This window comes from Dysidea avara, chromosome 3 (assembly GCF_963678975.1).
Source record: "Dysidea avara chromosome 3, odDysAvar1.4, whole genome shotgun sequence".
In the NCBI taxonomy this organism is placed as follows: domain Eukaryota; kingdom Metazoa; phylum Porifera; class Demospongiae; order Dictyoceratida; family Dysideidae; genus Dysidea; species Dysidea avara.
The window spans coordinates 34,628,053-34,654,782 of record NC_089274.1 but is presented as its reverse complement, the minus strand read 5'-3'; the positions used below and the strand labels follow the sequence as shown (position 1 = coordinate 34,654,782).

General features: G+C 39.9%; 2 protein-coding genes across 7 annotated transcripts in view; one reads left to right on the top strand and one right to left on the bottom strand.

Annotated features, from left to right (window-relative positions):
* Positions 1-344: 344 nt before the first annotated feature.
* LOC136250819 (DNA ligase 1-like) lies at positions 345-26,266 on the bottom strand. Of its 6 annotated transcripts, none has more exons than XM_066043126.1 (28): positions 26,112-26,266; positions 25,491-25,541; positions 23,892-24,166; positions 23,712-23,761; positions 23,463-23,631; positions 19,348-19,384; positions 17,786-17,911; positions 17,681-17,737; positions 16,834-16,930; positions 16,446-16,521; positions 16,329-16,393; positions 15,895-15,996; positions 15,730-15,806; positions 15,434-15,525; positions 15,066-15,194; positions 6,954-7,064; positions 6,692-6,807; positions 5,837-5,932; positions 5,674-5,784; positions 5,293-5,364; positions 5,168-5,236; positions 4,905-4,980; positions 3,952-4,034; positions 3,742-3,894; positions 2,110-2,244; positions 1,993-2,055; positions 1,576-1,668; positions 345-565 (listed from the first exon to the last, which is right to left on the bottom strand). In XM_066043126.1, the coding sequence occupies exons 1-28, from the start codon at positions 26,201-26,203 to the stop codon at positions 485-487; spliced, it is 2,754 nt and encodes a 917-aa protein (XP_065899198.1). In that variant the 5' UTR covers positions 26,204-26,266; the 3' UTR covers positions 345-484. The 6 variants fall into 6 exon arrangements, with proteins under 6 accessions (XP_065899198.1, XP_065899200.1, XP_065899199.1 ...); XM_066043128.1 differs by having other exon boundaries at positions 6,954-7,039; positions 15,095-15,194; XM_066043127.1 differs by having other exon boundaries at positions 23,463-23,628.
* The window catches only part of LOC136250818 (BAI1-associated protein 3-like), a 40,745-nt gene continuing 40,207 nt past the window's right edge, over positions 26,193-26,730 (top strand). The window contains exon 1 of the mRNA XM_066043125.1: positions 26,193-26,525. Coding sequence (XP_065899197.1) covers positions 26,269-26,525 — 257 coding nt within the window. The 5' untranslated portion in view covers positions 26,193-26,268. The remainder of the gene's footprint in view (positions 26,526-26,730) is intronic.

Genomic DNA, 26,730 nt, shown 5'->3' with positions numbered 1-26,730 from the left:
AATGCAATAACATTACATGAACAGGCACCATGTATAGACAGTGTTGCAGTACTTTCCCAAAACACCAGAGTGGTGTCAGTATAGTACAGTGCTCCCTTGATTATCCAACCTCCTTGGGACCAACAGATAATGAAAAGCTTGAATAATCAAATAATACAGGGCCATCACTCTAATAGAACATACGCATCTTACACAAAATACTCTAATAGAGCAGTCATTTCTACTGTTTGGATAACCAAGTGTTTGGATAAACAAGGGAGCACTATATTGTGTTATCATTCAACCCTAGATTGCAATGATACAATTATATACCTCACATGGGGGAACCGCAGCTTAATACATGCTTTGAACATTAAAAATAAACATAACATTTACATAAGTATGGAATTTCTGGTAACCATACTCCTCCTGTATTGTCAATGTTTAGATAGTAATGAATGTAAGCATGTGAGTGTTGTAAGGTGTGATATGAGTGACCAGTGGATTAATAGAAGGAGTCATCTTCATTTTGTCCACCATCTGATGGTTTAGTAGCATTTTTCTGTTTGCAGTACATCTCTGCAATCTACACAGAATAATAAGCAATACAGTCACACTAATATCAAAGAAAAGAATTATAGATTCAAGAAAACATGAAATGCATCTTCTAGCTACGATCATCCATAACATCATTGTAACTACATCCCAGGAACATGCCATGAGTACCTTGAATTCAATTATCCCACTAATATTCTTAGTTACTAGATTGTGTGACCCATTTATGGTATGTATTGTTTTACAGCAGCACTTGCTTCCATAGCCATTACCATATATATTTCATTCAAGTTTCGTAGTTGTAGTCAAAACATATTTTGCTGTGAAAACTGTTCATGAATTGCTAGTACAGAACTGGACTTATGGCTAACGCTATTATAGTATCATCACTAAAATTCATCAAAGAACTTGTTCTCAATAGGTGAACATGCTTTGAATTGGAAGCAAGAGAAGTTAGTTTATTCTGAGAAGGAAATAGATTAAATGTTTCCAGCACTGGCTATAACGCAATGTAATTCTGACCAGATAAAGAAACACTTCTAGTGTTGTGTACGTGTATGTGGTCTTCTGTTAAAGCAGTTGGCTCTATAGACAAAGAATAAAGACTGTTCGCTATTCGATATATTGTACCAACAGCAGCATTAGCCCTGCTGTTAGTAGCCATAAGTCTGGTTTTGTAGTAGTAATTCATATTCATGAGCGGTTTTCACTCTAATAACTTGGCTGCTATAACAATGCAAAATATGATTGAAATATACAGAGGTCACTCCATTATCCGGCCATGTGGAAATGACTGCTTTATTAGAATATTTTGCCTAAAATTAGAGTGTTGTAACTGAACTCTGTATATAAATGAATGGGATTCGTTTATCCAAACTTTCTGAAATGGTATGAGCTTGGCTTAAATGCACATGTTTGATATGGCATTTTATATTTAGGAATAATACTTTTCCACACTAACTTGGCCAAGCTTTTCAGACTGTACTCATGTGCCTATGTACTAATACTCTTCATGATAGTAGCTGGTTATGTGTCCCTTACCTGCTTGCTGGTCGTAGCTTCTTCAGGTTTCTTGTCATCTCTAATTCTCAAGAAACGTGGAAACCTGAGTGATATCCCCTTCTCTAGATCAACCTAAGCAAACACAGAATAGCACACAAATGCATATGTGAATGCAATGGACTGTTCATTAAATAACGATTGCACACATCATTCAGTGAAGTTCTATTTAATAGATTAGTACATGTCATTGTGCAGTAAAACATTGTGTATGGTAGCCAAAGTTTCAAATACTAATATTTACGCAGTCACTTAGTATGATGATCATACTTCAGATGGTATAATCGTCATAGTGACCACAGGAGTCATACTATCAGTGTACCTTAGGTAAATTAAGAAGTGGTGATTATATAGGAGCAGGTTTACTATATACCACAATAACACATTCATGTAACTCACAATTCCTGATGCAGCTTTGTATACTGGTGAGATGGACAGGTCAGCAGCTTTCACTTCCCATACCTAATGTACACATCATGATGCAATGCATAGATCATGTGATCCTGGTGGACACACCTGTACAACATCAAACCAATGATCTGGTGGTTCACCATCGCCATGGCAATAGTATAACTTTGCTTGGTCGATCACATGATCCTTAAAAAATGTTGTGTGTTTATCTAACTCATCATCCTTGAAACCTGTGCCAATCTGTTAGAATAAATATTGTAAGTGTGTACTTGTGTGGATGAATACAAGTACAATAGTGGACAAAATAAAGTACCTGTTTTGTTTGCATTGGATTCACATGTGTTTGCATCATGTTCTTTAAGTAAAGTGTTTGCGTTTATCCATTAAACATTGTGTTTGGGATTACTAGTTTATGGAGTGTTGGAGAAAAGGGTGGGTACTAGTCAATAAACAAAATTGGAGTTTTAAAGTTCAGGTGAGCAATCATATGACTAGCTATTTCATGTACCTGTGCATTCTTACTGTAAGTATGATTGCTCAAGAGCACCTACAGTGACCCTACAGAAGCTGCTGTCAAAGGTGTGATGTCAAGGTGGACTGAAAACTGTATATATCATTACACTGGCTGATGTACTGTTGCTGCTACTGCCGCTGCCACTACTACTACTATTACTGTATGTAAGCTAGCATCTTGCAATGAGGTATAAGATGATGTAGTCTATATAGCTACAAAAATCATAATAATCCTTGACTAACAAAATAGTTAAAGCTACATTGCACAGTTGACGAAAGATTGTACTGCCATATACTAGTGTTGCATTTGTGCATTCCATTTGCATTGTATTTGTATTTCCCTTGGCATTTCTCTAAGTGAAAAGTTTGCATTACATTTGTGAAAAACAATGCAAACACAATGGAAACTATTTTGTCTGCCACTGTACAGGGAGTATACTGACACATGTGAGATCTACTCACTTTATAGGCACTAGCACACACCACACACTACATACATACACACCACACAATACCATATTGCTCGAATTACAGATGTTCTTGTATGCCTGGTCCCATTTAGTCACTGGGGGTAATAGTATCATTATAGAAATAAATGCCGGGTCACAAATGAACACCTAACAACATAGCCTGAAATCATGGACAAATACCCACCATTTTCCAACCATTTTTGGCTAATGTCTGAACACTTTTAGAAAGTACAGCACTATTGAATATATCTGACCACATTACAAGATTTGTCAGATTATTTCCAAAATGTAATTTCAGGCCCTGTAAGAATTCCGTGCAGTGTCTGAAGTAAAAACCATTTCATGGACTTTCTTTTAAGTTTGAATCTGTGAAACATACTGAGGAAAACATCAAGGAGAGTACAACACTGAGGGATGGAGTTCAGTTTAAGAAATAAGTGATTGCTGAACCTGTATATAAACGATGGTCTCATATAGTCGCCAGTCTCATTTAGTGGCTAATGAAAAAACACCTGGGCCATAATTCGAAACAATATGGTACACAAACTACACATGCACGCATACATACTCACCCACTCAGCCAACACACACACACACAAATAAATACATATCACACACACACACACACACACACACACACACACACACACACACACACACACACACACACACACACACACACACACACACACACACACACACACACACACACACACACACACACACACACAAACACACACACAAACACACACACTTTACAAATGGTTTGATATTCCTCATTCTCATCATCATAACAAGCTAATAGATATCCACCATATTTGCCTGTCCTCTTCCCGCTACCATGGTAACCACCAACTACCACTAGGTCCAGAGTGTCCCCAACACCTTCAAGGTAATCTTTCTTCAACTGTATCATGAACCATCAGTAACATGACATGTCACTCTGTATCACATGCTTTTGTACCTTCAGCCAGTTGTGGGACCTCTTGGCAATTTCATAAGTGGCATCTTTGTCTAAACACTTCACCATTAATCCTTCACAGTGACCTCAATAATGTATAATAGTACATGTATGTAACATGATAACATCGCAATCAGTGTCTCTAATATGCTAATGTTGGGTGGACCAGTGACAGTTAACCCTTAAACCTGCAGAGAACTTTTGGGAAATGTGTGTTTACACAATATGGGCACACATGGCAACACTAGGTGGGGTAACTTAATTCTTATAGCCTACAACAACAGTTTGATTAAAAGTCTGTTCACTGGGCTACTTTGAGAAGGTTATATGAACACCTTAACTACAGCGGCTTACTTGTTATGAAGCGACAAACAATAGCGAATTGTGTCTCTGTGTTTCCAAATTCTAGCCATGTGTTTGCTTTTGATTGCTGGTTTACTCACGTGAGTAGTATACGGTGATGGAAAATTTAATGGCATTTTGAACGGAACTTGTTGCAAGGTGATAGGAGCAACCACCATCAAGTTACGGATAATTATATAAAGGGTTTGCATGATATACAAAGGGTTTGCAAGGGTATACATGCTGTGTAAGTAACCAAAAAGTTACTTACACAGCTAGAGTTGGCCTCACTGTTTAGCGTTAGGGTAAAACCCTAGGTATCATTTTACTCCTTGTTATGTTACATCACGAGTAGAATGATGCAAATTGTGTAGCCATAGGACAAGCGCTTCAAAAGTTACAGCGCTTTGTGCAAGGCATGTGTGTTTATTAAGTTTAAATCCAGTTTTCTGGATTATGAAAGTTTAAGAGTTAAGCATGCAAAGCATAATAGCAACACTAAACCAATAAAACTAAATCGCCTCTGCACAATCATACATGCATAAATTTAGCAATGGGAAATGAATATGAAAGCAAATGCAAACACAGCACTTACTATACCACAATAGTCTCACCTTTAATTGACTCCTCCATAAACTCTTGGATTTGTTCAACGTTAGATGATATCATTGACTTCGCAAACACAAACTCCTATATAGGTATATAGATACATTATAGTATACAGGCCAACATGCTCATAGAAAACATGCATACAAGAATTGTACTAGTACAAAGGAAGTTCACTTCAAAATGTTAGCAGCTAGTGACTGAAGAATTGGATAGGTTGTTACTTTAAGGCTTACCAGCTACAGTAGACTAACATGTACACACCACTCACTCCATCACACTCGTTGAATGACTCTCTCAGTAGATTTCTCCTCTCACGAAATGGCTCCTTCACCAAGGACTACACCAAACACACACACAACATAGTGACCTATATGTACATAACTTCTAACTCACCTTTCCATTCAGGTAGAGTAGATCAAATGCATATACACAAACTTGTATGTTGATTGTACTCATATCAGCGTCCTATAAAATGTGTACAAGTTACCACACACACTACAATGCAAGTTATCCAAGCACATACATGTATGACAATATCCAAAATAGATTTTAATGATTATCAGGCAACCATAGTGAAATTTGGTACACAATCCTTTAAATATGGGAGAGGTCAGGAGTTCATGCATGAACGCAGTTAAAAATAAATCATATACCGCAAGAGCTTCTGTACATGGTAACATATACCCTTTTAGAATGTACTTTCAGACTATATTTGCTGGTGATTTATGTAGTACATACACACACATATATTTTACAACACAACAATTTGTGCACTTTTCGTTTTCTGGTGCTCAACACTTGGAATGGCAGGATCTCCTTCTTCTCAGTATCCCAGGCAACCGCTTCAGAGTCAATAATACATGACTTAACATCATCCTTGAGTACCTGGGAACAATATAACATTGTTGGGAGGGAACAAATTGTTAAAAGTATGTACTTTAGGCATTCTAGCGATGATGTCAGGATACTTGCTTGTGTTATTCTCAGAGTTCCTACTATACACTTGTACACTACCATCCTCCAGAACATGGATCTGTGGAATGAGATGTATTGTGGTAAACCAAACCATACACATGTGATACATGTACTCAGGGATGTCAGAGTAAAGTGAAAGCAGTGAGGCTCCCCTAGATGGTCTGGGAGCATGTTCTCCCTTGAAAAAATTTTGCATTTTAAAGTGCTATTTGGAGGCAATTTTGGGCACATGCAAGGTGCTAGTTAGCAGTGCTGTACACCTACAAATTTTTTGTTACCAGTTAATAATTGGCAATAACTGGTTAATTGGTTTGTGTGTATATTGGCAGACATAACAACCCTGCTGGAAGGTTTAGGGATGGTACCAAAGTGACCATCAACATCCTGTCTTGCAATAACAGTTATTACAATCACATATTTACACATTCTTTGAGGTTATGTTATGATGTTAACACTTGTCAGCAGGGGTAATTTATGGTTTTAGAGGCACCTAATATGGACAAAATGGACATGAAGCTGTTCTGGGTGAAAGGTTAGATTTATCAATTGTTTCCATTATTAAACTATGTTCACTACCTTTATCAATCAATTTAAAAAAAAATTCCAGATGCCAAAAAGTGGGTCGCACTTACTCTGACGTCCATGTGTACTTGGAGGTGATATACAGAAGGTGCAATGAACATACGTTACTACAGTAGATACAGATACATGGACCACATTGTGACACACCCCACCCCACCCCACACACACACACACACACACAAACACACACACAAACACCATACACACAATATACAAAACACACATACAGGCTCACTTGTGCTCGCTCCCCATCATATTTCCACTCACTACTAAATTCTGCTCCTTCAAATCTACGAAGTACCTCGTCAAGACCTTTAGTTGGATGTGCCAGCATTGGCTTCAGTGGTATACCTGTACAATACCCAACAACCACAATGACACATTCATACAACATTGTGCAAGCTAACATATTATAAGTGTGTGAATATACACACAAAACACAATGTGCAGTGTATGTCAACATGTGCCAAACACATGTACACACAGCCCATCCCTACCTGGTGTTAATTTACACTGATTGGGTAGTTCCTTCACACCATACTGAAGTAGTGCTGGTATAACAACATCATAACTGGGTAGTTCACTGTAGTGAGAGGACAACACCGACACTGTATGGATGTATGCAGCACACTACATGTCAATATTAAGTAAAATTCTACATCACATTCAGCATACAAGATGATACAACAGTTAGCGGTATGCAATATACACAGCAGAGGTGGTGAAATGAAGTAAAGGTATGGTATATCATAAAACGATTATCACAGTATTATCAAACATCATGGTATAGCTAATTTAATGATCACATAGCTGATCATTTAAATTAACTACTCAATTTGTAAGTGACTGCTATATTAGAGTGTTTTCCTGCTCCAATAGTGTATCTCAATATATATATATTTTAGGTGTCTAATTTGCAAGTCCACTGCTTAATGGGATCATGTGATATAGCTCAGAACAATGTCACTATTAGACTAGAAAAACAACCCATTCTGTAATTAATACCCTAGCTGGTAACATTGACATCATGATCAAGGGTGTTGGAACTGGTGGGAGGGAGGGGGGGGGGTCCCCACAATATTTTCAAAAGCATGTTTTGGCCCACCCACCTTTTCCTATACCTTTAATTGTGATAACATTGTTTCAACAACATTTGGATAATACAATTATATCGTTTTATTAGTACAACAAGTTTTACAATAATAATCAAGTTACCTCCCAGCCCTACTTGAACCCCCAAAAATTTTAACGGCATTCTCGCAAACACTCTTAAGATCACACTACTATAACAGAGAATTACGTAGTCTAATAAAGCAGTCAGGTGTTAGAAGGATCAATTTTAAAATGCTGTAAGATCAAATCTAATGACTATTAGAGGTGTACCAATAATCGGATCGGCTAAAATATCAGCCACTGATATGGCCAATATCGGTATCGGTACAGAACAGCAGGAGGACTGATATTGCTACCAATTGTAACAGAACAGAAGCATAAGGTGTTGTAATTGTTTTGAAAATAATTATTCGCTCACGTGAACAAAACCGTAATGGCCGTCGACATGGGGTGCTAACGGAATCCTTTCGCATCGCCAAAGGGGGTGAAATTAGTTGTGCTAATCGTCGTGGAGTTTGTGCTAGAACTAGTTTTGTTACATCTGGCACCCAACGTGGGGCACGAAGTCACCTGTAAACTTTGAATTCCTTGGTGCCGGGTTAGAACAGGCACCCCAACAGGTGATTGCCTTATCATTTCGCTGTGTTTTCTCTCGCGTTTTTTTTTTGTTTTATAGTGGATCGGCAGCCGAATGGGAGACGAAGAAAAGCAAGTCAAATATGAACGATGCAAAGCGATCCGGGCAGCTAATAGGAGCTTCGTGATTAAGTTACTAGAGGAGACAAACACTATCTCATCCACCGCTACTGTTTCTAATGATCAGTACACTAGACTAGACGTGATCTATCGCCAGTTGGAAGCCAAGTTGTTGTCGTTAGCTGAATTGGACAAAGAAGCCTTATCGTTATGTGATATAAAGGACATATCAATGGAAGTGGAAGAATCTGAGTCGGTCGTCGCCCGAATTATGGAGTGCAAGGGAAAGATAGAATCAATGAAGCTTCGTCGCTCACCCGTTGTAACTTCTACCGTATCCGGAGCTCCTTCTGTTGTGGGCGCCCAGGCCCGCCTTCCAAAGTTGGTCCTTCCCACGTTCAAAGGGGATGTCACAAAATGGACATCATTCTGGGACTCATTCAAGTCTGCAATTCACGATAACAATCAGTTAACAAAAATTGACAAGTTTAATTATCTGGTTAGCTTGCTAGATGGTGCAGCTGCCCGTGCCATCAAGGGCTTAACACTTTCTGATAGCAACTATGATGCAGCAGTTGAATTACTGAAACAGCGTTTTGGACGTCCTCAACATATTATCTGTGCACACATGGAAGAGCTTGTGAAGATACCCTGCAGTGCTAATGATCGTCCCCAGGCTCTGAGGTATATCTATGACCAGATAACAGTACACATAAGAGGGTTGGCTACTTTGGGGATTGGCTCCACCCAGTACGGCAGTTTGCTTATACCAATAATAATGTCCAAGTTACCTGGAGAAATACGATTGAGAGTGGCAAGAGAGACCAAGGATGATGTGTGGAGTTTAGATGATCTAATGCAAGTCATTCAAGCTGAGGTCGAGGCAAGAGAAGCTAGCGAGGGAGTGAGAATGAATGCAGTTAAACCACCCATGCCACCTTCCAATAGATCTTCATCAGGAAACCACAACCCCACTGCCAATGCACTCTCTGCCAGCCAAATGAAGGTCAAGTGTGCATACTGTAATGGGGATCATTTTTCGGCTTCATGTGACAAGGTTCAGACCATTCAAGACCGTAAGAAACTGTTACTGAGTGCCAACCGATGTTTTAATTGTCTGAGGCCAGATCACAAGGCGCGAGATTGCACTTCTACCAAGAGTTGTAGGCACTGTCACAGGAAACATCACCAATCTATCTGTGACCGACTCAATCCCTCACCAAAGGAGCCAGGTAACCAAGCAGTACAATCAGTGGAGACCTCTTCCAGCACTGCCAATGTTGGTATGAAGAATCCTCAAACTGTCCTTTTACAAACTGCTAGAGTGGTGGCATCTGGGGAGAGTGAGCAGCCTCAAGCTCTGGTCCGTGTACTTTTTGATAGTGGCAGTCAACTGTCCTACGTTTCTGAGAAACTTCAACGTCAACTGAAGCTAAAGCCCATAAGGATTGAAAAATTACATCTCAACACATTTGGAAGTTCTGGGTACAAGTCTCAATCATGTGGTGTAGTGAAGTTGTCTTTAAGGAAGCCAGGCCTTGAGGATGTTGTCACCATCTCTGCTCTAAGTTCCCCAGTCATATGCTCTCCCTTACCTTCTGTTGTTAATCCTGTGAGTTACGCACATCTTGAAGATTTGGTTTTGGCTGACAGTGGTACAGATGACCATGGTACTATTGACGTACTGGTGGGTTCCAATTACTATTGGACCATTGTTACCGGTGACTTGCGAAGGGGTGAAAGAGGGCCTGTGGCTGTCAGCAGCAAATTTGGGTGGCTTCTTTCCGGACCGGTTCCCCCTCTTGGCTCAAGTCCCTTGTCGCGTACACATGTTAGTATAGCTGCAGGCCTTGACAATTCTGTGTTCAAGGACAGAGATTCTGAACTGCTATCAGCAGTGAAGAAATTTTGGGACACTGAGTCTATCGGCGTCATTGAGAATTCTACTGTACCTGAGAATGAAGAGTTGTTTCTTTCCTCAATAAGTTTTGATGGCACTCGTTATGAGGTGGGGCTGCCATGGAGGGATGGTCATCCAGACGTACCCAACCACTTGACCATGTGTCAAACACAATTAAAGTTGCTGCAGAGGCGACTTTGCTCTAAGCCCGAATTAGTGCAAGAGTACAGTAGAATAATTGAAGAGCAGATCAATCTCGGTATTGTTGAAACCGTCAAGGAACCATTGACTTCGACTGATAAGTCTAGTTCAACCATTCATTATCTTCCTCATCATGGAGTGGTGCGTACGAGCAGCCAAACTACAAAGCTCCGTATCGTTTATGATGGCTCAGCTCGAGCTGCAGGTGATGACTGTTCATTAAACGACTGTTTGCAGAAAGGCCCAAACTACATACCCAAATTGTTTGAAGTGCTCATCCGTTTTCGATTTCATCGTGTGGCTGTTGCTGCTGATATTGAGAAGGCTTTCCTCATGGTAGGCATAAGAGAGCCAGATCGCGACCTTCTCCGTTTCCTTTGGTTAAAGAACCCAACTAACCCTCAGTCCGAGATAGTTCATCTCCGTTTTGCAAGACTAGTATTTGGCCTTCGACCATCACCCGCAATTTTGGGAGCCGTCATCTGTCATCATTTGCAGAAATACAAAGACAGTGTTCCAGAGTTAGTGAGTAAATTACAGGATTCGTTGTATGTAGATGATTTGGTGTCAGGTACAAACACAGTCACTGAAGCAATCGAATTTTATCGTGATGCCAGGAAGGTTATGTCAGAAGCAGGAATGAACCTGCGTAAGTGGAAATCAAACTCACAAGAGTTACTTCATCATGTTAAGGGATCTGAAGTGAGTGAACGTCTCCAGATAAGTTCAGGAACTGTGTCTGAAGAAGATGAATCATTTGCTAAGGCCACTACTGGTTACATAGCAGAGGCAAATGATGACCTTGTTAAACTCCTTGGCGTAGCCTGGAATGCTGGTACTGATGATTTGACCTTTAACTTCACTGAGCTGATAAGGTATGCTGAATCACTTACATTTACTAAACGTTCTCTTTTGAAATTCACAGCAAAGTTGTTTGACCCTTTAGGGTTCCTGAGTCCGTATATTATACAGTTGAAGATACTGTTTCAGAAGCTGTGTGATGACCACAAATGTTGGGATGATCCCCTTCATGGTGAACTGCTAGAGAAATACAAGAGCATAGTTTCTGAATTGCACTTTCTGTCAAGGGTCAAAGTGCCAAGGTACTATTTTGAAGTAAGTTACGATGATGTGGACACAATCCAGCTTCATGGATTCAGTGATGCCTCTAGTCATGCATACGCAGCAGTGGTTTATCTTCGTTCAACTTATGGGAGTGGCCATGTGCAAGTTAGGATGGTTGCATCCAAAAGCCGTGTTGCACCATCTAAGCCACAAACCATTCCTCGACTTGAGTTGCTTGGAGCTCTAATACTCTCGAGGCTTTCTGCCACAGTTGTTAGTTCTCTGCCGACTAACCCCACACCATTCTACTGGACTGATTCGACTACCGTGTTGCACTGGATCTGTAACCACAGACAATGGAAACAGTATGTAAGCAATCGTGTTAATGAGATTAGAACCCGCTCCACTGCGGGGAGCTGGAGGCATTGTCCTGGTGCATGTAATCCTGCTGATCTTCCGTCGAGGGGTGTTAATGGAGAGAGCCTATTGTCCAGTGAATTGTGGTGGTGTGGACCTCAGTTTTTGCAGTTGCCAGAGGAAAGGTGGCCAGAGTCAACTGTTCCCCCCACCAGTTGCACTGTCGAGTCAGAATTAATCAAGAGTCCTTCTTTAAACACTCACTCCCTGGTTGCTAATCTGAGCCGCCCTTCAAAAAACCTGGAAGATATATTTGATTGTCGCAGATTTGGATCCTTTGTCAAGCTTCTTAGAGTCACAGCATACGTATTGAGATTTGCGAAGATTTTATGTCCTCCTAAAACATCGAACTGTGTTCCAACAGCTAGTGAATTGAACAAAGCTGAACAATATTGGATCCAGTCAATTCAAGGGAAAATGTTTGCCTCGGAAATCAGTCACTTGAAACACCCGTCACCTCCCAAACCCATCAGAGCCGATCAGTTCAATTTGTTTTTAAGTGAAGAATCTGTGCTTAAGTGTAAAGGGCGAATTGGGAATGCAAATGTTCCAGAGAGTTCTAAGACTCCAGTGTTGTTGCCAACGCGGCATCCTTTTGTTGACTTACTGATACTCCATGTCCACGTGCAAGTAAAGCACAGTGGAATCGCTGACACACTGTCCACCCTGCGAGAAAGTTACTGGATCTTGAAAGGAAGGCAAGCTGTGAAACGAGTGTTAAACTCATGTGTTGTTTGTAGCAGATTCGAGGGAATTCCATATGCATCAGTCAAGTCTCCAGACCTGCCAAGTCTTAGAGTATCAGAAGATGCTCCATTCACAAATACTGGAATAGATTTTGCGGGGCCTCTCTACACCTTTGAAACCTCAACTGGTGGCGACTCCAACAAGGCTTATGTGTGTCTGTTCACCTGCGCTTCTACAAGGGCTGTGCAATTGGAACTGGCACAAGATCTGTCTGTTAATACTTTCCTTCGATTGTTTATACGTTTTGCCAGCCGTAGAGGGCTTCCGTCAACACTCATAACTGATAATGCTAAAACCTTCAAGGCTTCATCTCAGATCATAGCACGGATTTCTCGAGCATCAGAAGTAGTACAGTAATCATCGGATCACCTGGACCTTTATAACTGAGTGGGCTCCCTGGTGGGGTGGATTTTGGGAGCGACTGATCCGCTCAGTGAAACGCTGCCTTAAAAAATCTATTGGTCGAGCCAACTTGTCTTTCGATGAGCTCCACACAGTTATCGTGGAAATAGAATCAATTTTGAATGCAAGACCCATCACATACCTTTATGATGACCAGGAGGGAATTAGCACAGCACTGTCTCCCTCTCACCTAGTTTATGGTAGAAAGATCACAACAATGCCGAATTCTGAAACCTTTGAAGTTATCAGTACACATCAATCTCTCACAAGAAGAGCTAAACACCACAAGCATTTATTGTCTCAATTTACTATGAAGTGGAGAAAGGATTATTTATTGAGTCTGAGAGAACACCATCGTCAGGGAACCAGTAGTAAAGGAAGTTTATCAATTAAATTGGGAGATGTAGTCCTAGTTAAAGGTGATCTATCCAACCGAGCATTTTGGCGACTGGGAGTGGTAGAGGAGTTATTACCAGGAAGAGATGACAATGTCCGAGCAGCCGTAGTCAAAGTCGCTGACAAGTCTGGTGGAAAAAGAGCAGTTTTATTGAGACGTTCCATAAAGCACCTATACCCCCTTGAAGTGAAAGCTCAGTCTCCCCTGTCGGAGAGAGCAAGACAAGTCGCTTTGAATCCTCCAACTGTTCTGGCTGCTGAATTGTCTGAAGAACATCAGTCTACCCAAGGGAATGATGAAACACTCAGTCAGCATCCTCGTCGGCAGGCAGCAATAGCTGGGGAGAAGTTGCGTAGAGGTCAGAAGTGAGCTGAAACTGAACCCATTTCAATTGTTATGTTAGGCTATAATTTCATTTTCTTTCCTTTAGTTGTACTAGTTATGGTTTTTTCATTTGCTTTTCATCTTGTAATAGGTTAGGTCACTATGTATGCTTGATTTTCACCCGCAAATCAATCACGGGGAGTGTAACAGAACAGAAGCATAAGGTGTTGTAATTGTTTTGAAAATAATTATTCGCTCACGTGAACAAAACCGTAATGGCCGTAGACATGGGGTGCTAACGGAATCCCTTCGCATCGCCAAAGGGGGTGAAATTAGTTGTGCTAATCGTCGTGGAGTTTGTGCTAGAACTAGTTTTGTTACACCAATATTTATACAGTGGCAATAGACAGATTATGCATTGGTTTTCTACGTTATCCATGTGGCCTTTTACAGTGGCTTATTGTTCACTCTGCAACAAGCGCTACGCTATGAGAAGTTATATGAATACATGTGATTCTAGTGTTTGTTGCTGGAAAGCTTATCACAGTCTTTACAAATGAAGCAGTTATAGAGTACTTTGTAATAAAAAGAAGGGTCACAAGATAACCAAGGAAACTTGCTGTGCCAGCTTTCTCACTAGTATGCAGAATAATAATGCAGAAATATCTGTTGAAGGCTTCATGGGAGTATACATAAAATGTTTGTCGGTGCTTAATTGTCGGGATTGCACAATAGAAACCCAAGCTGTGTACCACCACAGGCAGAGTATAGCAATGAATACATGCACATGTTGTTGTAGAGTAGATAAATGTGCACTTTGTTTACTTAAATCTATATCGGATCGACTATCGGTTATCAGCTTCTTTTAGTGGCATTAATATCAGATATTGGTACATGCTAAAAACCCATATCGGTACACCTCTAACGACTATATAACAAAAGAAGCATAGGAGCATTTCCCCAAACTTTCTTGTGGGGATGTCTTTTAGCTACTGGTGCACTTTAGCAAAATCTGTATGTGTCTGAGCCCCCACGCATATATTTGATTTTCATAAACAATTCTGGAGGCACATATATGTTAAAGATTGTACACACACGTAAAGATCAACTGACAAAATAGCTAGTACATCTTTAATATATTCCACATCTGGTTTGGAATGCAGATTATCATATCTTAACAATACACAATTTTGGTGGAGTTTTGCACATCACTAATAATAGTACAGTGCAGGTCACTACCACATGAGGGCAACACACACACACACACACACACACACACACACACACACACACACACACACACACACACACACACACACACACACACACACACACACACACACACACTTGTGCATTTACTATAACGTGTAGTGTACCAGTAGGTCGACTTGATGATCAGAGCAGCTTCCTCTAACTGCTTCTTGAAGGCATCAGATTTTGATGACTTGCTAGCATCAGTGACAGCTAATGGCCAGTCTGGAATAAATTACAATGACATATTAGAAAGTGACAAAACATTGAGTACTGACTGTACATGTAAACTGTCTGATAGATGCTAACAGATTAGTGAATATAATATGCACATAATGCTTGTCCAATACTCTAATAGAACACACACCAGTTATGTGGTCACTTTATACATTTATTCTCAGCACACCATATGGACACACACACGCACATACACTACACACAGACAGACATACACAAACACATACCTTGCCCAGGAGGAGTATACACTACAGCATGAGACAATGCCATCAGTACAGACTGTTCAGCTAATCCAATCCTCAGTTTACCACCTAGTGACCTACAACATAACATGTGTATACCTGCACAGGATAGCTTGAAAGGATATGCAAGATTCCTATGTCTGTAGTTACATGTATTGTATGTTAAGCCAACACATTCAGAAAAATTCCTAGCAATTATTATTAGCATTCAAATGTTTTAAAATTTAAAGCAGTATGTTTCACATATAGACATGTGTAAATACTACATACATATCACATACCTAATAAGGTATCTTGCTTCTGATTGCCTGCAGGCAATGAGCAATCCTTTAATAATGTCAACTTTCTTGTTCATCGACTATAATAATTACATTGCACACATTAACATTATGTTCACTGTACATTAACTTGTTTGTTACAAACTACATCTCTAGCTAGTTACTCACAGCAGTTCCAGTCATGGATGCTATCTCCCTCAACTTCTTGTACACAGTGACCAGTGTTAGTTTGGGTGGAGCAAACATCATCTTCTGATTACACCTACTAGCCTGTGTAACAGTGATCAACATGTGATCAATGAGTCAAAATTATAATATGTGGTGGATGTAATCAATGAGTCAACATGTGATTAATGATTGATCAACATGAGATCAACGACTCATCATGTGAACAATAATTATATAGAACAAAAATAGGGAAAATGAGAACGCTAATCATACAATTGTGAACTGACGGTAACATGTACTGTGCAATCAAAACTTTCTAATAAAGCAGTCACAAATTTATTAGTAACTATCCATTTAGGGATTTGCCACACAGTTACAGAAAGTCTGGCTGTCAGTCATACCCCCAACTGTTTGCTCTAACAACAATTACTCACCTCAGCCACTACTCCAAGGTCACCCTTTTCATTCAAGTCAGCCTTAATGTGCTGAGCACTGCGACCTATGATTGAAACAGAGTGTATTAACCAACCGTAAATGTTAAGTTGTCAAACCTGTAGCACTAGCTATTGCCTTGATTAACACTGACTCTCCAATACCCAACTCCAAGCCTTCATAAGCTGGTGCTAACTACAGAAAGATACGTTTAAAATACTGATATCCTAGAAACAATGTATACAGAGTAATAAAATACAATTCTTTAACACAACTATACACGTACACCATACTGACACAGCCCAGCCTACACATATAGTATGCCAAAGTGACCAGAAAAATACAAACACTTAAGAGACAAACTAAGGCGTTCATATACTAGTATTGCCTTACAAACATAAGTACTTACACCACTACAGTATCACAGGCTTCATAGACATATATACTGAATGACATACAATACAAACACACACACACACAGAAGTATACACACATACTAATACACACCTTATTCAGACACAGGTATACAGCATACACTAGTTCATCAGGTGATAGAGCTATCACTGATCTGAAGAAGTTGGTCAGTATTGATATGATCTTTAACCTGTGAGAGTGAAGGTGTAAGACCAGTCAAATAATTCCTGGTGACTATGATATCTACAGTACATATACCTGTATTGCACATTTATATGGAGATCAACTATCTCACCATTAAATTCACACATTGAAATGACAATTCAAAGTATTCTGATAGGTCTACGTGCTATTAGAGTAGCTAATAGCTAAGTACTACTAGAGTTTGGTGACTTTTGTCTATAAAATCTGTAGTTATTTCATATACATGTCACTGACAATTATACACTTTTTACAGGCATAAGTACATGAAGGTACACCAAGTATTGCTCCATAACAAGATTCATTGTACATTCATGAAAATAATCTGCCCATTAAATTTGCATGAAAATATTTTCATGAACGTGCTTAAACTGAGTTCAAACGTTTCGTGGAACTTTCATGGATGAAATTCTAGTAGTGCAAATTGAGTAGTTTGCACTTTGCCAAGTCTTAGGTTGAAGTCAACTGAAGAACTTTTCTATTGCAAAAATCCTTATACTTTCTCTTTCATTAACTGACTGTAAAATATAGTAAACATAAATGTATGTAAGACATGTACCCAGCTCACGTCTCACACGATTCATGATTAAAAAGAGGAATTTATATAGCACTACTCAGTACACACACACACACACACACACACACACACACACACACACACACACACACACACACACACACACACACACACACACACACACACACACACACTACACGTACACACGCACACAGAGACTACCTAGCTGATGTTTCCTCTATTGCAGCAAATGTGGTGGACAGGGCTAGATATGGTACCCTACAAACACATTATCAAAAAAAGACCCACAAGGAATGATATTCTTACTTTGTTCCTCGTTCCCAACAAGCATGAGCCACAGGATCATACCCAGTCCTTGTTGGGTCATACTTGACATCACCCTTACCACCACCACCACCGCCTTTCTTGCTACTGCTACTAGCAGTCCATGTGCTGTGGGGTAAAGTTAGCATTGCATTTAGCAAGTACATCTAGTGATGCAGCATGCGCATCAAACTATACACAAAGATTGAGAAGTTCTGTACATGGTACATGTGTGTATTCCATAATCACACTTTGATCTCACCAGCTCACTAGTAAATAAGTTTCTCAGCAAAATGTGGGAATATTACAGTAGAGCTCCATTATCCAAACACCTGTGTGCCAGTTCAATCATAAAAGTGTTTAGATAAGTGAATTTGTTTGGATAAATGAAGCCCATTTATATATAGAGTTCTGTTCAACTACTCTAATAGAACATACAATTACTCTAATAGAACATTCACATAATGACAAAATACTCTAATAGAGCAGTCACTTATACTGTTTGGATAATTAAGGGTTCGGATAATTGAGGTCTTACTGCACACACATGTACCTCTCCCTTGTAACTACAACATAAACAAAAATAATTACTTAGAGTATAAGAAATCAAAAGCTCTAATATGCTTGTACATACATATATATACATCATTCAAGTTCTTCAAACAAAGATCACACACTCTTATAATCAAACAAAACTCAAACACAGCAACAAATGTTTCACAACCATACATATGCATACTAAGGTTGAAATGAATAATACAAATATTCATTATTCATTCATTCATTAAGAATATTTGTATTCGTTAATCAGCCAATTAGACATCTAATACTAAAATTGTCATTTATAAACTGTCATTTTAACTGTAGTAGAAATCAGGGTGAATGTGTCCATTTCAAATATTTACGTAGCCATACAGAAAACTCTAAACATTAGATTGTTCGTTCATTTTATTAGTTTCTAAAATTTGATATTTGTTTCACCCCTAACGTATACCGTATAACAACAAATATGTAAAAATCTAATTTGGCGAAATACTTTCACTGAAAAATTGGCGGTGAACGGGAGTGGTGTATGGACAAAGTGTGCACATGCTTTAGTGTGCAATCCATTTTGTGCTGAATGTAGATTCAGTCACTGCATGCATCTAGTCGTTTTCATGATTAAACCAGCCCAACCAGGTTCGGATCTGACCTGCTTTCCAGGTCCTGACTTTTAGTGGGCCACACCTACTTATCAGGACCATTACACTGTCTGTAGGCATACGTTGTTTATCAATGGCTGCACACGAATTCATGTCTGTTGTTATCTGCAAGCTTACATAGAGCCATGCCCACTAATTGAGTGTACGTGAAATGTTAATTTACCAATAAGGTGTAGTATCCACAAAGTCACACTTGGTCTGGTTCAACAACTGCTATCAAAAGCTTGGACACAACGTATAAAAATAATATTGACGAAATTTAAATTTGGCGGTTTAGTGATGAATCGCCAATTCGCCAAATTTAGTTCACTGCCAAATTTAATTGATGTACGATATACAAGTGCATTGTACATATTATCAGACCTTTTCTTCTTCTCTGGTTTACTCTTGTTATCAGACTCTACAAGAATAGAGCATAAACATGGTTAAATGTCCCACAATACACATTCCAGCATTCAAACACTGAACCAATTAGGGAGGGTGATGTACATCTATTCAAACTTCATCATGGTCAGACATACAGGTTACTTGTGTTGTATATGTTTACAATCAAATGTAACGAATGCATGTGTGTGTGTATGAATTAGAGTATGCGTTGTAGTGAACCAGGGTGTAGATACAACATTTTGGTGATGAGGATGATGAATGGAAGCATTCATGAGTGGAAGGAATCAGCAGATGATTCCTATTAACGTTTTGATTTCTAACAACATAAGACCAAGCAAGGTGACAATTGAAAGAAGGCTCTGTTCCTTACATTGTTGGGCCAACAAAATTCAAGGTATTGGCGAGCCCTATGTCAGTGGGTGAACTTATGATGGACAGTATACTGGAACGTCTCACCAGACATCTCCATCCCAAGACTATTTAAATACGTAGCAGAACGTTTCAAAATTTTCAAACGAAACCAACGTGACAATGAATCACTTTTCAAACGAAACCAATGTGACAATGAATCACTTCATCGCAGAATTATGCAATCAGAGACCAGTTTGCTTGTGGGCTCCATGATTCCAAACGTCAACAAGAACTGTTATGCTAGGTAGACTTCGACTGCAGCCTCAGCTTTACAGTGAGCCAGAGCTATTGAGGGTGTTACTAAGGAGTGAGAAAGTATGCAAACTGGAAACCCTGAGGAGACAATACCAGTGAGTGCTGTTACCTTTAGAGGACTATGTTACCGTTGTGGGGGTCAAGGCCACATGGTCAGTACTTTCAGATTTTGCAATGTAAAGTGTCATTTTTGTCAGAAGCTGGGTCACATAGCCAAGTATGTAGATCTAAACAGAAGGCAGACATAGCTAAGAAGTCCAAGACCACAAAAGTCAGTGGTAAGCTACACCAACTATGTGGAAGTGGATGAAGAGGAGGTTGAAGAACACTATGTCGAGAGTGAAAGTGATGAGGGCTACTTGAAGAACATCTATTAATTGTCTAACCCTAGCCACAAATTTGCTGTGAACGTGAGCATTAATGGTGTTGCAATTGAAATGGAAGTTGATTCAGGAGCTGAACATTCCACCATCCCCTGGACTTTGTTCCAAAACCAGTTGAACAGTAGCTTGCAGTCTTTTGCCAACCACAGTGACCTTGGAGCAATATGATCAGACTCCCTCAGTGGTGAAAGGAGAGTGCCAAGTGGATGTGCAAATTTATGATTGTGAAATTCAAACAACTTTCATCGTAGTGGATGTCTCTACACGATATCCATTGTTTGACAGAGGTTGGATGTACCTCCTGAATTCAATTTGTCTGAATTACTGAAACAGTCTACCCGGAACCACAAAACATCCATTGGGGCTTGTCATCAGAATCTTTTTTCGTCAATATTCTGACATTTTCAATGAAGAGTCGGGTTTACTGAAAGGGATTGAGGCTACAATCACTGCCGATAAATCAGTGGTTGCCAAGTTAAATCGCCATCAGCCAATGCCGTTTGCCCTGAAGGACAAAGTGAAGGAAGCACTACAGACTCAAGTTATGGAAGGGAAACTAATTGTAGTGGAACAAAGTGAGTGGGCTGCACCAATTGTTGTAGTGATGGGGGATTCATATTTGTGGGGACTTCAAAGTGTCAGTGAATCCACTGATCTCACCACAGGTGTACCCCTTAAAGAGATATTCAGTACCAATGGGGAATCCTTTTCCAAACTGGATCTTTCTTGGGCTTATAAACAGATGCGAGTAGCGGAAAGTAGCCAGCCCCTGCTAACCATTAATACACACATTGGGCTATTTCAATATACCAGACTCCCTTTTGGGATTTCCACAGCCCCAGTGCTTTGGCAGAAAGCCATGGCCCAAGTTCTACATGGTGTTCCAGGACAAGTGTTGATTAGAATTCGTGAGTATGGTCTGCGTCTGAACAAGAATAAATGTGTGCTCTTTCAAAACAAATTAGAATTTTTGCATCTAATTTCCAGTGAAGGTATACTATCAAGCCAACACAAAGTTGAGTGAGAGTAATTCAGGAGGCCCCTATCCCATAAAATAAGCAAGGGTTACAATCCTTCCTGGGAATGATTACATACAATTCCAAATTCATTCCTGCACTATCTCACAACCCTCACCCACTCCACCAGCTATTGCATAAATGGGTTTGGAAAGCAAAACACCAGAAGGCTTTTGTGACAGCAAAGCAGCTCTTGTAGTATGCTCATCCACTTTGAGGTGAAGAAGCCTATCAAACTGTTCTGTGATGCCTCAGCTTATGGCCTGGGAGCATGCCTGACTCATGTAATACCTAATGGTGATGTTAGACCCAATAGTTTCATATCACGGAAATTAACAGCAGCAGAGCAAAACTATGCGTAGATTGAGCAAGAGGTGTTGGCAATCATTTTTTGGTGTCCATAGATTTCATCAGTACCTGTATGGGAGAGGCTTCACATTAGTGACAGATCACAGACCATTGTGTGAGATTCTAGGTGAAAAGGAAGGCATGCTTCCCCTTGCAGCTGCAAGGGCGCAACGTTGGGCACTTGTGTTAGGTGCATACCAATACGGTGTTGAGCACACTCCATGCAGGCATACAGAATCACTGTGCAGACTGCTTATCTTCATTACTTAGTGTAATTGAGGAATGTGATGGAGCTGAGAAAGTACATGTGATTGTTGACACAGAACAGTTACCAGTGTGTGTCACACAGATTTCCAAGGCATCACAACGAGACAAAGTACTATCCGCTGTGATTAAAGTCATGCAGCATGGCAGATGGCCCTGGTAAAAGGGATGAATCACTCTTACCCTACTACATAATAGGCACAACGATTTCACAGTGATAGATGGCTGTCCTCTCTGGGGCAGTGGAGTGGTGATTCCAGATGTGTTCCATGCACAGCTACTTGAAGAACTCCTGGCCAGGAAATGTCACCAGTGCTCCCCAACTCCCCCAGTAGCACCGGCACATCCTGGTTAGTGCCACATGGTCCTTGGGAGAATGTACATATTGACCATGCTCAATGGAAGAACTGGCTAGTATTAGTGGCTATAGATGCTAACTCAAAATAGCCAGAGGTGTTTGTAGTGAGTTCAACTTCAGCAGCACAGACTGCTGATAAGTTAAGGCATATATTATTTGCAACACATGGGCTTCCTGTGACACTGGTGTCTGACCATTTTCATCTGCTGAGTTTTGCCATTTTATGACCAACAATGGTACCACCCATGCTGCCATACCACCCCTCATCCAACGGGTTAGTAGAAAACATGGTTAGGTCGGTAAAGCAAGCTTTGAACAAGGCAAACAAGCAGGACACTATTGAAACAAAGCTCACAAAGTTTTAACAGGTTATCACAATACCCCTCACTCAGTAACTGGTCGAACCCCAGCAGAGATCTTGCTTGGCTGTGCACCTAGGACAAAGCTGTCTCTTGTTCATCCATGTCTGTCACAAAGAATGGCTGTTGCCCCAGAGCAGCGTCTAGGTAGTCATTTACCATGTACCTTTGTGATAGGGGAACCAGTACACCTTCGTGACTTGGGGCCCTCAGCATCTAATAAGTGGGTTCCTACTGTACTGACATAGTACACAAGCTTGGTCTGCTGAGTTGCTGGCATACGAAGTTAATGTTGAAGGGTACACACAAAGAGATTGTTGACCACCAAGTCGGCTAATTGAGGAAATGCCATGACTGGACAAACTTTTCCATGCATGCACATACAAAGTACTATAGCAACATTGTGAATCCTCCATTTTCTTTCTCTAAACTTGCATTTTTTTTTCTCAAAGGAGAGGAGTACAAATTCTAATGTACGCATGCGTATAGTATGCACGAATTAGAGTGTGCCACGTTGTAGTGAACCAGGGTGTAAAGAAACAACAACTTGTATGGCAATATATCAAAGGAAATGTCAGGGACCACCTGTTATACTAATCGGACCATATAAGTGAAACAGAGTACACTACAAAAGTGTACTCTTCATACCAATACAGCTATTTCAGAAGTTCTGTATGTTATATACAGTGAAAAGCACCTGGAGTAGACTTGGTTACACTGGTGTCCATCGGTACAGCAGGTTTATCAGGAGTAGTGACTGTTGCATCAACAGTTGTCTTTTTGGGAGATGAGTCGGGGTTTGTGTTTGGTTTAGTGTCATCCTCAATCTTATCTTTGTCAGCTTCTTCCATCTTCAGTTTCTTCTGCTGTATGATGTACATTTGAATATATGTGTGTGTTTCCATTTGCTACACACACACGCACGCACAAACAGCTATACACATACACTGCTGCTAGTAGTTCCATTAGATACTCTCTTTCCAGTGTGCTTCCGAGCTATAGCAGAAAAGTCACAATACATTTTGCCAAACACATACAGTGTACAGTGAGCTACAGCCTACAAATACACCATGAAGAGTCTAGTGGCTACACAACCATACACACATAGTACATACGTACACTGTACCAGTTACTCTCTTTGGAGGTGTACTAAGCACAGCAGGTGATGTCTGTAGTGAACTACTAGAACAAGGTTGATCCATATCACTGGAAGTAGAGGCAGTAGCGGAGGGTGGGGAGTGCTGTGTGGCATGTTTGGTTACTGGAGGGGTAATGTCTTCATCACTATCATCATCAATTATTGCCCTCTTCCTTGATACTTTCTTACTACTAATTGGGGAACTGTCTCCAGTAACACTTGTAGTCTTTCCATTACTACTACTACTACTAACTGTGCTTGATCTGGTGTGGAAAGAATTGTTTATGATAGGAGACAACATGGTACAGTGAAATCTTTCTTACTCAGGCTAGTGAGTGCTCACAATAAGTTACCATTTTTGTTAGTAAGGTGCTGCTGTTTGTTTCTTGTTTTGACATTATTTTGGTCTATGTATACATACAATAAGTGTGCTTTAGGTTGTGCTATTTTTATGTCATATAAAGACATGTTAAAATAAGAAAACCTTATTATAGTGACAATAGACCATATGCACTGCCCTAAATATTTTAATAATTTTTTAACACGTCACAACAGTGAACAAATGCAATGTGGCATACATGGAAAAAAATGTGAATCATAGTGACTCCCAGAAAAGAGATCAGCTACGAGTGCTTCATCCAGAGCAATTCCTCTACCTGATATAGCAGAGTAACTGGAAAGAGGACCCCTGTTCATAGTGCTAGTAGTGAGTTATAGCCTGAGCCACTACCTGCACTTTAGTATGGGAATTGTGATAGTCGTTCACTATCAAATATGCAAAGTAAAACTATTTTTCGTTCAATAGAGCATGCATATATGGTCTATTCCAAACACATGTTCAGTACTTTGCAACATTTCCTTATTCATCTCATTTTTGTGGCTATTTTTTTGTCATAAATGAGATTTCATCGCAATTAAATATATGCAATGAGATTTCATCGCAATTAAATATATGCACTTGAGTCCATACACTTACAGGAAGGGTTTGGTAATATGAGTAATGAGTCTAATGACTGGTAATTTAACACAAGGAAAATGATGGAGTGATAATATTAAATTCATTTTCCTCGTAATTATGGCAAGATGTAACATCATGACACAGTTTGTAATGCACACTATATAAATTGCCAAATTTTTTTTTGCAAAAAAACATAACAGTAGCTAACTGAATAGGATTGGTTGTAGTTGACAATGGTTGCTACACTTGCAGTGTATGGTGAGTTGTATGGTACTGAAACAACAACAACTTTGAACATTAATTCAGCCATGGTGTTCCCCAGAATAAGTCCAACTCTTGGAGAAAAGTTAGTGCATAGACTGGCTGTTAGCTTTAGCTTCAATTCCGAAGCCTTTAATTAAATTGTAAAAACACCTTCTGGGACTGCATCCCAGGTACCACTAAAATCTCACAACATTTATGCTGCCTCGAAAATAATTGGAATATGGTAAAAAAAACTGTTATTAAGCCAAATGCCAGGCATATCTCAAGCAGTTTATAATATCAGTAGGTGCAAGTCAGCATAACGTTACACATACAGCTTTGTCAGTTTCCTTGTACACACAATAATACACTAAATGTCAACTCACGTTGTTGTAGCCGTTGGGGTTGTAGTAGTTGACTTGGGCTTGAGGAAAGAACTACAGAACAAGCACATAGTCTTCACATGTAAAATTAAATATACAGCCTCTAAAATTATACAAACAAATGCATGAGCAAACGGTATAAGCTCTTACTGTACCACCCCAGAGGGAGAACCATCATTGATGAAACAATGAAAATAATGTTGTATTAATGTATGTGAGTCCTCGGACACAAGTGACCACAAACATGATCCCTGGGACCTGTGTGAAGCATGTCAAAGTTGCTATAAAAATAAAAGGACAAATTAAGAATTAATGTTAGCTGGATCTGGCCACTCTTTACATGCGCTTAATAATATCCTTTTCAAGGTTGGGTACTTTGGTGGGCAATACCATCTGAACACTTTCTAACAGCTAATTTGGAGAGCATTATGCAATAAAATTCAAAAAAATTCCTAATGGAGGCTGCCAAGTGGTCATTAAAGGTTGTGCTGAAGTGGGGAAAACACAATCACAATATTGTACGTGGTTCTATTTTACGCCCACTATATACACAACGATTACACGAGTCTTGACAACATCTTTACTGACTACCACACATTGTATTACAAACAGTGCACCACTCACAGTATCCCACGCTGTTGGGGCATGATTACTCTTGGCGCAACTGACGAACAGATTCGCGCCAAAAAATTCGTGGATATCACGCGAGCTAACATATGACAGTGACGTCACAAAGGTGAAGAGTCTTTTCTTCGGGATTCTGCTGACTGCTGCAATATAAATGGAGACGGATGGAGGTGCTCTGTCAAGAACTGACTCCAAATCTATGGAGAAGGTGGAAGGAAAACACGTATCTCCTAAGGAGACGACAGCCACAGTACCCAGAATGAATGGCGGTGATCAAACCATATCATTTGAGATATCACTAACCAGCCAATCACCAGTCTCACCACCACAGACAGTACACTGCTGTGACCTCGCTAAAGCTCCCGGCACTAGCAACCAAATAGACGCTGCGCTCTCATCTCAACGTGGAGGGTACGTGTATGTTTCTTTTTTGTTCGTTTGTACAAGGTGTATTAAGTATGTTTGAAAATTTTAATTGCCTTTTATATGTTTAACTGCAGCAGCAGCCTTCACTATGCTCCCACTTAGTCTTGCATGGCCAGACCATTTTTCTCTGTCATTGTGTAGGGGTTTGGTCTGTTTCGAATCCCACAATTGTCTTGACATGTCATACAGT

What these genes read in the sequence shown, in the direction of transcription:
- LOC136250819 (XM_066043126.1), bottom strand. Translation starts at nt 26,203, where the DNA reads ATGTTAGCTCGCGTGATATCCACGAATTTTTTGGCGCGAATCTGTTCG. An exon ending in AATATCAAACCATTTGTAAA is followed by an intron (nt 2,245 to 3,741) that starts GTGTGTGTGTTT and finishes TTATTCTAACAG; the next exon opens with ATTGGCACAGGTTTCAAGGA. An exon ending in AAGCTACGACCAGCAAGCAG is followed by an intron (nt 566 to 1,575) that starts GTAAGGGACACA and finishes TATTCTGTGTAG; the next exon opens with ATTGCAGAGATGTACTGCAA.